Source organism: Aegilops tauschii, chromosome 4 (genome assembly GCF_002575655.3).
Source record: "Aegilops tauschii subsp. strangulata cultivar AL8/78 chromosome 4, Aet v6.0, whole genome shotgun sequence".
Lineage (NCBI taxonomy): Eukaryota > Viridiplantae > Streptophyta > Magnoliopsida > Poales > Poaceae > Aegilops > Aegilops tauschii.
The window spans coordinates 262,057,072-262,071,389 of NC_053038.3; the positions used below are offsets into that span (position 1 = coordinate 262,057,072).

Sequence of the window (14,318 nt, forward strand, 5' to 3'; positions counted from 1 at the left end):
GCCGTATTAGTTTGTTTGTAAGGATCATGAGATACTAATATAAAGGACCATAATGTGGTTAGTAACTTGCCTCATTATATGGGTACTCTTGAAGTGACTCCCTAGCCGATCATTTTTTGTCCCTTCCAATTATTTTAATAATACATGTCTAGCAAATTTATATTTTGGTTTTGTACTTTCTAGATTTAATCATAGTATGAATTAACCAAAAACATGTATGTAGAACTTATAGATGAAATACCCATAGTATTGAACACTGCAATATTTGGTTAGGATACATATGTTCTTCCATGTTAATTCAGGTGCATATGACGGGGTATAGTATATTTTCTTAGTGCAATAACTTTGTTTTTCTTTTCTCCGGTGACACTTCTAGAATACTATGAGCTATCGTGATGTTGAGATTTTTTTCTCACGGAGTAGAAAGAGTTGCATTTTGTATTCTTCTAGATTTAGTCAGCCCACATCGCTATATTACATAACCAAATAATCGTCTATACCTTATGACTGAAATAGTGACGGAATTTGCACTGATATATCCGTCTCATTATTCAATAATCCACGTGCACGTATTTTTCAATTCATGTGCATATGATCGATCATGGTGAGAAGTTTATGCATAGGAAATGATTATCTATATAGAAGTTTGTTTGCTTTAACTAACTACTCCCTCAGTATAGAAATATAAGAGTGTTTAGATCACTACTTTAATGATCTATATTTCGGTTTGCTTGCACGACATGTTCTTTTTTCTATTTTTATCTTTTGTAGGTTTAAATGTGTGGCGCGGATAGTATGGTTGTCTTCTGTACAGACTCCTCGATTTGTAGGATATTTTTCTTAACATTTTGGAGGATTGGTTCGTTTAAGGGTTTTTCGCTATACAAATTTATTTTTCATGGGACTCAAATATCTTCGAAAGAATATTTTCTTTTGTTGTGCTGAAATCAAATAAAATTAGATAGAAATTTTAATCACAAAGAATTTGAGGTAATATGGCATGCCACAATTCTGTGCATGTTGTTTTCTATAATTTACAAAAGTGTGTCGTTATAATTTTATTACTCTTGAGAGTCAAAATACCATAATCATTTCTATATAGACTCAACTCTATCTGAGTAATATGCAAAGAAAAAGGAAACTCTACCGACCGAATGTTCTCTCGGGATCTTTCGGCGCCACGTAATGTCCACTGCTCGATTCTGCGAGCGGCAGCAAACCTGCACGCCAAATGAAAACGGGCTGCAATGCACTTGAGGTGTCGCGGTAAACTTAGTCGGGTTGTAATACCAGATGCCAAATAGAAAACTCAATTTGACCTCATGAAAATCGCATTCATACTATGCTATTTTCGCATGGATGTTTTTTTCTAAATGCCTAGGGCATGATTCTCATACACCTATTTACTATTGACACCCAATCCGATTTGTATGAGGAAAAACCATCATTTTTTTTAAATGAGACTACCCTTCATTATCACGTACGTGTAGACATGGTTTTTTTTTCAGAATCGTGTAGACATGAATATGCGGTGTCTCCGAGCCAGACTCTATCCTGGCCTGTTTTTTTCTCTCGTGAGCTGCTACGATGGGCTGTTGGCCCACGGCAATGGTGTGCCTCATATAGCTTTTCGTGTCCAAATCGGTACGTCCTATATCGATACACCCATCTTTGTTTGTCCGCACAAGTATATTTATCGCGCATCTATTTTTATATCTCAACCATTAATTACGCGGCTAGGATTGGTATATTTTATATTTTTATAATTGAGATGTGTTTGCTATTTTTCTTACTCATATGGACATGTATTTTTTTTTGTTCTTTGACATTGCTCAGAAGTTTATAATTATTGTTAGTTGAACACCTTCATATGCATTTTCCTCTTCATACTATTCTTTGTGTTTCAGTTGAGCGCCTCCATATGCATTTTTCCTCTTCATACTATTCTTTTTGTTTCAGTTATCTCTGTCTATTATTTTAGTTTGCCAAAAAATTATTTTGTGTGAATGCCCAACATTTTCTTTCTTTATTTTTTTACTACATGTTCCTAATCCATCATGGAATACTGAATTATGTTTCTTTTTTTGTGAGAAAATTCTGGATCTAATTCCCCACAATATATTCTGTACGTAATATACCCAATTGTGTAAGAAATGAAATGAAAATATAGGAGTGAATAAATGAAATAGAAAAATCTAATAAATATTAGTTTTCACTTCATAAGTACTCCGTTTCTAAATATAAGTCTTTGTAGAGATTTTACTATGGACTATATACGGAGCAAAATAAGCGAATCTACCTCTAAAATGCATCTTTGTAGATTCGTATATGGTCCGTAGTGAGATCTGTAAAAGACTTATATTTAAGAACGGAGTGATATATTATAGTACTCTGTAAGTTACAGCCAGCTAACCGTGGGTCAACGACTCAGCGTGCTACCCTTCCCAGCCAAAAAAAGAGAAACCCAAATTCTCGTTCTCCTCCCGTTCCTTTTCACCGTTCCTTGCCCGATCCATAGATTCATCCACATTCGTTGATAGATCCTGCCAAGGGAGGAGGACGGGGTGAGAAGGGGGATTTGCGGCGGAGTGCGGTGGCTGCATGCTCTCGGCGACGGCAGGTCCTCCAGCTCGACCACACGTGCCTGCTGTTCCCCGCCGCCGTCAATTGGATGGCCGTGGAGTTGGGCCCCTTTGAACCTGAGCGGTTCCTCTTCTCCAGGTAATCTCTCCTCTTCCCATTCCTTCTCCCCCCTTCCCAGATGCTTGGTCTTCTAGGCTCCAGCAATGGCGCGGATTTTGGTTTTTTATGGAGATTTTCTATGGCTATGAGAAATTTGTTCGTCCATGTGAAAGCGAGTGGCTGCACCAAATCCATCCACTGGCCTGCCCGTGCATCACTAAAGCTGCGAAGGAGATGCTCTTGAGGCCAGATCGGACCGACGCTGGGGCACGCGTTCCAGCCTCCGATTCTGCGCCCCTAGCAGCGAGGTCGTGAGGCAAAGCGGTCGCATGGGAGGCCACTGGAGAATATGATAAATCCGTTTTGCTGAGTGGCGCTGCTCTCCTGTTTGTGCCACTGGGCCGAGAGCTGTGCCGTCGGGTTCGACAGCCATGTTCTTCATAGTGTTCCTCGTCGTCTATGGCAGAGTAGTAAGGATGGGAATGACCGCCTTACTACTCTCCCAACATCCTTTGCATTCTTCTTTTTTTGCGCACAGTATATATGTACTTTATAAAAGCTTGTTTGCTTAGTTGATCCGTTAAATTTATTCAGAGATAAGGTTGAGTTACTTAGTTCTTCTGTTTTATTATAATTCAGACAATAAGCTCGTACATTCTGACTATTTCTAGGATATAAATTGTAGAATTATTTATCTTGAATGTGCCTTGCGTTGCTTTAGGGAATTGAGCTTATTCTATTTTTTTAGTTAACATTGTGCCGAACTTTGGTTAGTGTCTCTTCAACACATCCATATTAATTATATGAAGTTTCATATAGCAAAAAGTGTTCAATATTTCATTGTCTTGTAGAGAGTCCATGGGTGGAGGCGTGTTGTGGGCTCGCTACTGCTGTCAGCTTCCACCTATGTAATGTGCTACAACTTTGCATCATTACTACTTGCTGCACACCGGCTGATTCGTCACAGGTATGCTTCCTCCCTGTAGTTTGATAAAAAGGTGTATTCTTTCTATTTGTTGTTACCATATAGTATTAGCAAGTTATATTAATGATATGTGTCTTTAAGACAAAAGAAAAAGGCTTGCATTTATTAACTGAATTTGGTCCATATGTGTTAATTGATATGCAATAGAGTTTTCACATGTGTTGTAGGTGATGCATATAACACTGGAGCTTTTTTCATTGTTCTCCTCAACTGAAAAGGCTAGACAGAAGAGCTGTTACCAAGAACATAAAACTCACTAAAGTGCATGTCTGAATTTAGTAGACCTTCCATAGTAACCATGAATGTAATTAGAAAATGCATGCAGGGATTAAATATGCAAATTGTACGTTGATGACCTATGGAAAATATCTGAACCCGAATGGATGAACTGATGATTTAGAACAGCTCTTACTAACCTTTCAAATTTCAGAATTTACGGGAATCACTTGTCGCATATGTCATCTTCTACAAAAATACTCTACAGACAACAAAATAGCTACTGTTACTTTAGGGCTACAAAATAATCTATTAGACTCATTTTGCAGCGATAAGAAATAGCATATAGCATGTTGTACAGGGAAAAAAATTGTGCAATAGAATTGTAGCGTTGCCTTTCACTTATATTAGACACTGAAAAACTATAGTTATTGTCATAGAAACATAGACTGATTGGAACATATCTAGTAGAATATAGCCTTCAGGTGCAGAACTGAAACAACATGCAACAGTACGATTGTCTCTGACCACCCAGATAAATGTATAATAGTCCTTCCATAGTAAACATGAATGTAATTAGAATTATTAAAAAAATGAATGTAATTAGAAAATGCATGCAGGGATCAAATATGCAAATTGTACATTGGTGACCTATGGAAAATATCTTAACTCAAATGGATGAACTGATTACTGAGATCAACTCTTACTTACCATTCAAATTTCAGAATTAATGGAAATCACTTGAATTTATAAGGATTCACACACATATCATCTTCTAGGAAAAATCTACACATAATACAATAGCTTTTATTACTTAATGACTACAAAAATAATCTATTATGCTCATTTTTCAACGATAAGAGTTGCATATAGCATCTTGTATATCATAAAAATTCTGCAAACAATAGTAGTTGCTGTTACTAACACATTGTATAATATGTGATCTGTTATATCCTGAATTCAGGACCTTTACGCATTAGTCCTAAGGATAGCTTGTATACATAAATTTATCCTTTTTCAAACTGTAAATCTAATATGCACAATGATCTGCTAAAAATACCATTGGATATACATGTCTTTATACATTTTGTCAAACACTTGGCAAGCATGTCCAAATTTTAACTAACTGTTAGACAGAGGAGGGCGAGGAGTTGATTAAATCTAGAAAGAGGATAGGGCCATGTTTCAAACAATTTTGTTATTACGCCAAGTAATACCTGCATCTGGGGGTCGATTTGGTTCTCTTTATGCCACTTGTAAGTCACATCCTTGGTGGTCATCTTACTATGCTTGTAGACCATGCTGATCTATCCTCTTGCAGACAGTCCTACATGCCTTGATCGACCTGTGTATGACACAACTCCAAGATAGCACGATAGTATTCTTCCTTCTTTGCGACATGATTCTTGTCAAGTGTTTTCCTATGGACAGGAACAGGATGATGAGACGCGACTGGTTGCTGCTCGGGAGGCGGAATCTTCAACACCTAACCGATTGAGGAGAAGATCTTGTGGAGAGTGGACACAGAAGGCATGGCTTCGAGGTTTTGGTGGCGCTGTAGGATGTGAGCTGCAGCCACAGGACAGGATGAATAGTGTGGCCCTAGAGTAGACCATCAGAAACCCTAGAACTCGGCTGCCCGAGAGGCATAGTTTTGGGGTTTCGGTGGATCTATAGGAGGTGAGCTGCAGTTGCACAGGAGGAATAGCTCGGCCCTAGGGCAGATCATCATAAACCCTAAAACCTGGACTGCTCGAGAGGCATATGGCTTTGAGGTTTCGGTAGAACTGTAGGACGTAAACCTGGACATCTCTTTTGTATGCAACGTGTCAGGATTTTTTTACCATATTGATGCTCGTACGTGAACCTTTTTTTGAAGTGGCCCGTACGTGAACCTAACTCTTCCTACCTTTTTTTACGTGCTGACGCTTCCTTGCCTAGTCGTTTTTTATGTGCTGACGCTTCCTTGCCTAGTCTAATTACATTGGATGGGCTGTATATGTGACAACGTGATAGTTCAATATGTTGGTATGTACACACTAATATGTTACGGAAAAACCTTTAAATCTCAGCCATTATTATTTTGATCGGACGGTGCAAATAATATTAACATATATATATATATATATATATATATATACACACACACACACACGGCCGGCTCTATATAGAGAGCGATCTGATATTCCCGAACTTGCAAAACCAACAACTAAAAAAAAGAAAAAAAGAAAAAAAAACAACTAAAAAAAAGAAAAAACACCCACACACTAGGCCACGAACTGCCCACTCTTCCACCCGCCCCCTTCCCCCCGATGCCCTGCCGCCGCGGCGACCTATATAGCTCATTGAACTAATATCCATTCAAGTTAATTATTTTAGGAAGTTCAATGATTGGCATGACATGAACTAAAGATGTGGACCCCTCAAAATGTTAAGGACACACATTGGCAGAAGCTCAAGAATCTTCATTTATATTTTAGTGATCCAAGATCACATTGAGTCCATTGGAAAGCCAATACTACTAAAAGGGGATGAGGTGTTGCTTAATAGTCTACTTGCTCAAAGTGCTTAGTGATATTGCTCCAAAAAACCCTTAACCACTTTCTCATTTCTAAATATATCCAAAACTGAAAATCAAACTCAGCCCCACCGAAATGATCTATCCGGCGCCACCGAGTTCACTTGACCTAGGCACTGCCAGAAACCCTAACTCCTCGGTCACACCGATATGGATCTCAGTCTCAGCGAGATGGGCCTGCGAACTCTCTGTTGCCTTTTGCAATTATTTCAGTCTCACCAAAATGTTCAACCGGTCCCAACGAGTTTGCTTGACCAACTCTCTGTTTCATCTTTGCTGAAATCGGTCTCATCGAGTTCAAGCAATCGCCTTCACCGAGATGAGGTTGTGCCCTAACCCTAGCACATCGGTCCCACCGAGTTGTTCCAGTCAGTCCCACCGATATTCCTAACATTCACATTTTTAACTAAATTGGTCTCACCGGGTTCTTCTATTCGGTCTGATCGAGTTGGGTCAAATGTGTGTAATGGTTGGATTTTGTGTGGAGGCTATATATACCCCTCCGCCCCCTTCTCCATATGTGAGAGAGCCATCAGAACGTGCCTACTCTTCCATCATACATTTTCTCAGAGAGAACCACCTACTCATGTGTTGAGATCAAGATATTCCAATCCAACCACAAAAATCTTGATTTCTAGGCTTCTCCAAGTTGCTTTGCACTCAAATCATCTTTCCACCATATCCAAGTCTGTGAGAGAGATTCGAGTGTTGGGGAGACTATCATTTGAAGCACAAGAGCAGGAAGTTCATCATCGACACAACATCCATTGCCTTTTGGAGAGTGGTGTCTCCTAGATTAGTTAGGTGTCGCTTGGGAGCTCCGACAAGACTGTGGAGTTGAACTAAGAAGTTTATAAGGGCAAGGAGATCGCCTACTTCGTGAAGATCTACCCGAGTGAGGCAAGTCCTTCGTGGGCGATGGCCATGGTGGGATAGACAATGTTGCTTCTTTGTGGACCCTTCATGGGTGGAGCCCTCCGTGGACTCGCGCAACTGTTACCCTTCGTGGGTTGAAGTCTCCATCAACATGGATGTATGATAGCACCACCTATCGGAACCACGCCAAAAATCTCCGTGTCATCATTGCATTTGCACTCTCCAAACCTTCCCTTTACCTTCATATGCAATGTTTTACTTTCCGCTACTGCACTCTTAGAATTGCATGTGTAGGTTGATTGCTTGACTTGTGCTAAATTGCTAAAATCTGCCCACAACTAAAATTGGGAAAATGTTAGATTTTTATTTGGTCAAGTAATCTAATCACCCCCCTCTTGACCTACTTTCGATCCTACAAGAGAAGACTCAAATACTATTCATAGATAATCTGATCATAAACCCACAATTCATCGGATCTCAACAAACGCACCGCAAAAGAAGATTACATCGGATAGAACTCCAAGAACAAGGAGAACTGTGTATTGAAGATTAAAGAGAGAGAAGAAGCCATCTAGCTACTAGCTATGGACCCGTAGGTCTGTAGTAAACTACTCACACATCATAGGAAGGGCAGCAAGGTTGGTGTAGAGGCCCTCCGTGATCGAATCCCCCTCCGGTGGCGGAAAAGGCCCGATGATGGGATCTCACGAGAACATAAGCTTGCGGTGGCAGAAAAGTATTTTTGTGGACGCTTCTGATGTAGATGGAATATTTGGGAATTTATGGAGCAAGAATTAGTGTTAGGGGAGTCCCGAGGGGCCCACAAGCCTGGGGGCTCCCCACTTGGCTCGCCCTCAAGGTTTGAGGCCCTCTTGTGGCTCCTCTAGCCTCCTCTTCAAGTATCCTGGGTTTCTTCTGGTGCAAGAAAAATCATCATAAAATTGTATTCCATTTCGACTCTGTTTGGTATTGATTTTCTGTAGAAGACAAAAACAACAACTGGCACTAGGTTAATAGGTTAGTCCCAAAAAATGATATAAAATAGTACCAAAATGCATATAAAACATCCAAGATGGATAATATAATAGCATGGAACAATAAAAAATTATAGATAGGTTGGAGACGTATCAAGCATCCCCAAACTTAATTCCTGCTCGTCCTCGAGCAGGTAAATGATAAAAACAAATTTTTGATGAGGAATCCTACCTAGCATGTTTACCAATGTAATCTTTGTCTTATGTGGCATGGATATTTAGATCCTTAAGTTTCAAAACAAAAGTCTAATATTGACATAAAAACAATAAGACTTCAAGCATACTCATAAAGCAATTTTACCTTTTCAAAATATCATGGCTAAAGAAAGTTATCCCTACAAAATCAAATAGTCTGGTCATGCTCTATCTTCATCACAGAAAGTATTTATCATGCACAACCCCGATGACAAGCCAAGCAATGGTTTCATACTTTTAATGTTCTAAAGCTCTTTCAACTTTCACGCAATACATGAGCGTGAGCCATGGATATAGCACTATAGGTGGAATAGAATATGGTGGAGGTTGTGTGGAGAAAACAAAAAAAAGTCTCACATCAACTAGGCAAATTAATAGTTTATGGAGATGCCCATCAATTGATATTGATGTGAGTGAGTAGGGATTGCCATGCAACAGATGCACCAGAGCTATAAGTGTATGAAAGCTCAAAAGAAAACTAAGTGGGTGTCCATCCAACTTGCTTCCTCACAAAGACCTAGGGCAATTTGAGGAAGGCCATCATTGGAATATACAAGCCAAGTTCTATAACAAAAAATTCCCACTAGTATATGAAAGTGACAAAATTGGAGACTCTCTATCATGAAGAACATGGTGCTACTTTGAAGCACAAGTGTGGAAAGGGATAGTAAAATTGTCCCTTCTCTCTTTTTCTCTCATTATTTTATATTTTTATATTTTTTTCCTTTTTCTTCTTTTGGGCTCTTTGGCCTCTTTTTTTTTCGTCCGGAGCCTCATCTCTACTTTTGGGAGAATCATAGCCTCCATCATTCTTTCCTCACATGGGAGAACACTCTAATAATTATGATCATCACACTTTTATTTACTTACAACTCGATACTTAGAACAAATATGACTCTACATGAATGTCTGATGCATCTGAGAACAATATGACAATGATGGTGTATGTTATAATAAAACGGAATAGTGGAAGTTGCATGGCAACATATCTCGGAATGGCTATGGAACTGCCATAATATGTAGGTACGGTGGCTGTTTTGAGGAATGGTATATGGTGGGTTCAATGCACCGGTGAAAGTTGCGTGGTACTAGAGAGGCTAGCAATGGTGGAAGGGTGATAGTGCGTATAATCCATGGACTCAACATTAGTCATAAAGAATTCACAAACTTATTGCAAACGTTTATTAGCCCTTGAAACAAAGTACTACATGCATGCTCCTAGGGGGATAGATTGGTAGGAAAATACCATCGCTCGTCCCCGACCGCCACTCATAAGGAAGGCAATAAAAAATATATCATGCTCTAACGTCATCACATGACGCTTCACCATACATGCATGCTTCGGGAATCACAAACTTTAACACAAGTATTATTACTCAACCACAATTACCAACTAGCATGACTCTAATATCACCATATTTATATGTCATAACAAATGCAAGGAATCAAACTTCTCATATATTCAATGATCTTCATGAAGGTTTTTATTATATCCCTCTTGAATGCCTATTATATTAGGACTAAATTCATGACCTAAGAAAATTGCCATACTATTTTCAAGACCCTCAAAATATTATAAGTGAAGCATGAGATTTCATCAGTTTCTATAAAATAAAACCACCGCCATGCTCTAAAAAGATACAAGTGAAGTACTAGAGCAACAACCTATCTCAAAAGATATAAGTGAAGCACATAGAGTATTCTAATAAATTTCATGATTAATGCGTGTCCCTATCAAAAGGCGCGTACAACAAGGATGATTGTGGCAAACTAAAAAGAAAATAAAGCAAAGAATCATATCATACAAGACGCTCCAAGCAAAACACATATCATGTAGTGAATAAAAATATAGCATAAAGTAATTTTATCGATGGATTGAAGACAAAAGAGGGGATGCCATCCGGGGCATCCCCAAGCTTAGATGCTTGGTTCTCCTTGAATTTTACCTTTGGGTGCATTGGGAATCCCCAAGCTTAGGCTCTTGACACACCTTATTCCATTGTCCATCAAATGAAAACTTGAAAACTTCACAACACAAAACTGAACAGAAAACTCATAAGCTCCGTTAGTGTAAGAAAAGCAAATAACCCCTTATGTATTGTTGTGAACTCATTATAAATTTGTAATGGTGTTATATCTGCTGCATTCCAGCTTCTCCATGGTTCATACCCCCTGCTACTACCCATAGATTCACCAATATAAGCAAACAACACATAAAAAACATAATCTGTCAAAAACAAAACAGTCTGCAAAGATCTGAATCGTTCTCATACTTCTGTAACTCTAAAAATTCTGAAAAATTAGGAACATGTAGGCAATTTGTGTGAAAAATTCAGAACCAGAACACGTTCCTGTGAGTTTAACAATTCTGCTACTGGACGCAGAAGTTTCTGTTTTTTAGCAAAATCCAATCAACTATCACCATAGATCATCCCAAAGGTCTTACTTGGGTCAAACACTAATTAAAACACTTAAACACAAGTACTACATAAGTAATATTGTGTATTTATTAAAAAACATAAGCAAAAAAAATTGGGTTGCCTCCCAACAAGCGCTATTGTTTAATGCCCCTAGCTAGGCATATTACAATAGATCTAGGTGTTGTCATCTTTGGTATTTAATTCATAAGTAGCCCTAATAATAGATTCATATGGAAACTTAAGTTTCTTTCTTGGAAAGTGTTCCATGCCCTTCCTTAATGGAAATTGAAATATAATGTTTCCTTCTTTCATATCAATAATTGCACCAATTGTTCTAAGGAAAGGTCTACCTGGAATAATAGGACATGTTGGATTGCAATCTATATCAAGCACAATAAAATCTATTGGCACATATTTCCTAGTTTCAACAATAAGAATATCATTAATCCTTCGAATGGGTTACTTAATAGAGGAATCCCCTAGATGCATATTCAAAGAACAATCATCAAATTCATGGAAACCTAACACATCGCACAAAGTTTTTGGAATAGTTGAAACACTAGCACTTAAATCATAACACTCATAATCTTTAATATTAATCTTTATAGTAGGTTTCCACTCATCATAAAGCTTTCTAGGGATTGAAACTTACAACTCAAGTTTTTCTTCAAAAGATTTCCTCATAGCGTCAATGATATGTTTAGTAAAAGCCTTATTTCGATTATAAGCAATGGGTGAATTAAGCATGGATTGCAACAAGGAAACACAACCAATCAAAGATCAATTATCATAGTTAAAGTCCTTGAAATCCAAAAGAGTGGGTTCATCGCTACCTAAAGTTTTGACCTCTCCAATCCCACTTTTATCATTTTTTCATTAAGATCATCACCCTCCAAATTATTCAGACGCCTTCTAGATAAAGTTGACTCATTTCCAGTCCCATCTTGATCAAGTTTTATATTGGCAAGTAAAGATTCAATAGGAGTCACACCAATTACTTTAAGATCTTCATCATTATTATAACAAAAAAATAGAAGAACATGCTTTTACAAACCAAAGACTCTTAGCATCCTTCCTAGCGGTTCTATCTTTACTTTGATTAATATAGATTATAATAGTCTTTAAAGACTCATTAATATCATACTTGGGTGTCATACATCTAATCTTCAAAGAATCAATATCAAGAGAAATCTTATCAATGTTTCTAGCCAAATCATCAAAGCTCAAGGCCTACCTGATCCATGGCATTTCGCCAGAAAAGGACGCGGAAACAGAGAGTGTGGCTCAGCAGGACATTGCTTATTGTTTGCGGGACGTCAAGCTATACCGCAGGTGCCCCAACGTCTCGCTGAGGTGCATTTCAGAGGATCAGGGGCGAGCTATCGGTCGACATCCACAGGGGAGACTGCGGGCATCACTCCTCGTATGCACTCTCGTGGGAAAAGGCATTCCGCAGTGGATTTTACTGGCCTACGGCGCTCCACGACGCCACCAATCTGGTCCAATCCTGCGAGGCCTGCCAGTTCCACCCAAGCAAATTCATTAGCCAGCGCAGGGGCTCTAGACAATTCTGCTCTCATGGCCTTTCGCGGTGTGGGGCATGGACATACTGGGCCTGTTCCCTTAGGCATCCGGCGGCTACCTCTACCTCTATGTCGCCATTGACAAATTCACCACGTGGGCGGAGGTGGAGCCCGTGCGCACCATCCCTGTAGGCTCGGCTGTCAAGTAAATTAAGGGCCTCGTGAGCCGGTTCGACGTCCCCAACCCTATCATCAGTGACAACGGCCCCCAGTTCATGAGCGGCCTCCTCAGGTCATATTGTGCTAACCTTGGAACTTAGATATGCTAAGCCTCGATGGCGCACCCACGGAGCAACGGCCAGGCCGAGCATGACAATGCGGAGGTCCTCAAGGGCCTCAAGACTAGGAGCTTCAAGAAGAAGCTCGGGGCTTGCGGTAGGGGCTGGCTCGATGAGCTCGGGTCTGTCCAGTGGTCCATCCACACCAATGCTACGAAGCCCACCGGCGAGACTCCTTTCTTCCTCGTCTGCGAAGTCGAGGCAGTCCTCCCGTCTGAGCTCAAGCATGGTTGCCCGCGGGTATTCGATGAGGCACGCCAAGAAGACCTGTGGGGTACTGACCTTGTGCTCCTCGAGGAAGCTCGCCGCCAGGCCGCTCTTTGCGCCACGAGGTACCAGCTAGCCTTGCGGCGCTACCATAGTCGCCACATCCGCCCTCACACTCTCGAGGTTGGGGACCTTGTACTGCGACAGGTCTTCTCTAGGGAAGGCCTCCACAAGCTCTCGCCCATGTGGGACGGCCCTTTCAGGGTCACCCACGTCTCCAGGCTAGGCGCTGCATGCCTGGAGACGAAGGATGGAGTTCCTGTGCAGAACGCTTGGAACATCCACCATCTCCGCAAGTTCTACCCGTGACACTCTCACGTAAAAATGAGTGGGGCTGTACACGCCCCGGAGTCTCCCGGTGCGCTACCCCACGGCCTTGCGGGAGCTCCCACCCACGCCCAAGTTGAAGCCCCATGCGCCGTGCTGGCGGAACGGTCGAACAACGACTATGCCGACGCCCAAGTGGAGGCCCCATACTCCGCGCTGGTGGGAAGACTAATGTAGGCACCGGACGCGGTAGCCTTTTTCCTCTTTCTGTAACCAAGTTTGCAGTTCTCTGAATAAAGCTTGAGGTTTTTGCGTCTTCACTTAGAAAGGGGATAGGGTTTTTTCCTTGCTGAATTTCTCTTCTTGAATTTCATTTTGCAAACAACAACGCCCATCTGACGCCCCCCTCATGATCGCCACGCGAGCAGGGGCTGGGCACGGTACTTGTGCTTGGGTAAGCCCCAGCGGCATTAAGGACCCAGGTAGTGGGGGCCTCGAGGCTGTGAGTCTGCCCCTGTGCACACCACCTCACCAAGGCCTTGGTGTCTAAGTCCTCACGTGGCGCTCTCGAGTGAGCCAGCAGACACACATTGTTCCCAAGTTCCCACCACAGGAGCGCTCACCTCCTGGCCTTGCCCAGGCGTTGCAACCTAGCATTCCTAGGGCGGTCGACGCCCACTCGGGAGCTATGGTTAACAACATGGAATAAGAAAATAAGTGTGGAAGAAAGCAAGCTAGGAGGACAAAAATGTGGTTTGTACACCATTCAAAGATCCTAGCAAAATGTTCCTCGCGCTACTGCGGGGTTACAATCAGGATGTCAGCATGTAAGTAAAGGAGGGTGGCCTAAGGAGACGCGTTGCCACCACCGTCGTCATCGTCGTTGAGGGAGTCCTGGATTGAGGGGTCCTCGGTTGCCGGCCTGTTGTGATAGGGC

General features: G+C 41.0%; 1 protein-coding gene and 1 long non-coding RNA gene across 2 annotated transcripts; both read left to right on the plus strand.

Moving 5' to 3' along the window:
* The first annotated feature begins 2,424 nt into the window (after window positions 1–2,424).
* LOC120962954 (uncharacterized) lies at window positions 2,425–5,761 on the plus strand. The gene is made up of 3 exons (XR_012181936.1): window positions 2,425–2,721; window positions 3,534–3,649; window positions 5,315–5,761. It is a non-coding gene; the product is annotated as an uncharacterized lncRNA (long non-coding RNA).
* A 7,083-nt stretch (window positions 5,762–12,844) lies between these two features.
* On the plus strand, window positions 12,845–13,423 carry LOC141021810 (uncharacterized). Its single transcript, XM_073497658.1, has one exon. The coding sequence runs from the start codon at window positions 12,845–12,847 to the stop codon at window positions 13,421–13,423; it is 579 nt and encodes a 192-aa protein (XP_073353759.1).
* The last annotated feature ends 895 nt before the right edge of the window (window positions 13,424–14,318 follow it).

Bases quoted from the DNA above. Each gene is read 5' to 3' on its own strand.
- LOC141021810 (XM_073497658.1), top strand. From the start codon at position 12,845: ATGGCGCACCCACGGAGCAACGGCCAGGCCGAGCATGACAATGCGGAG.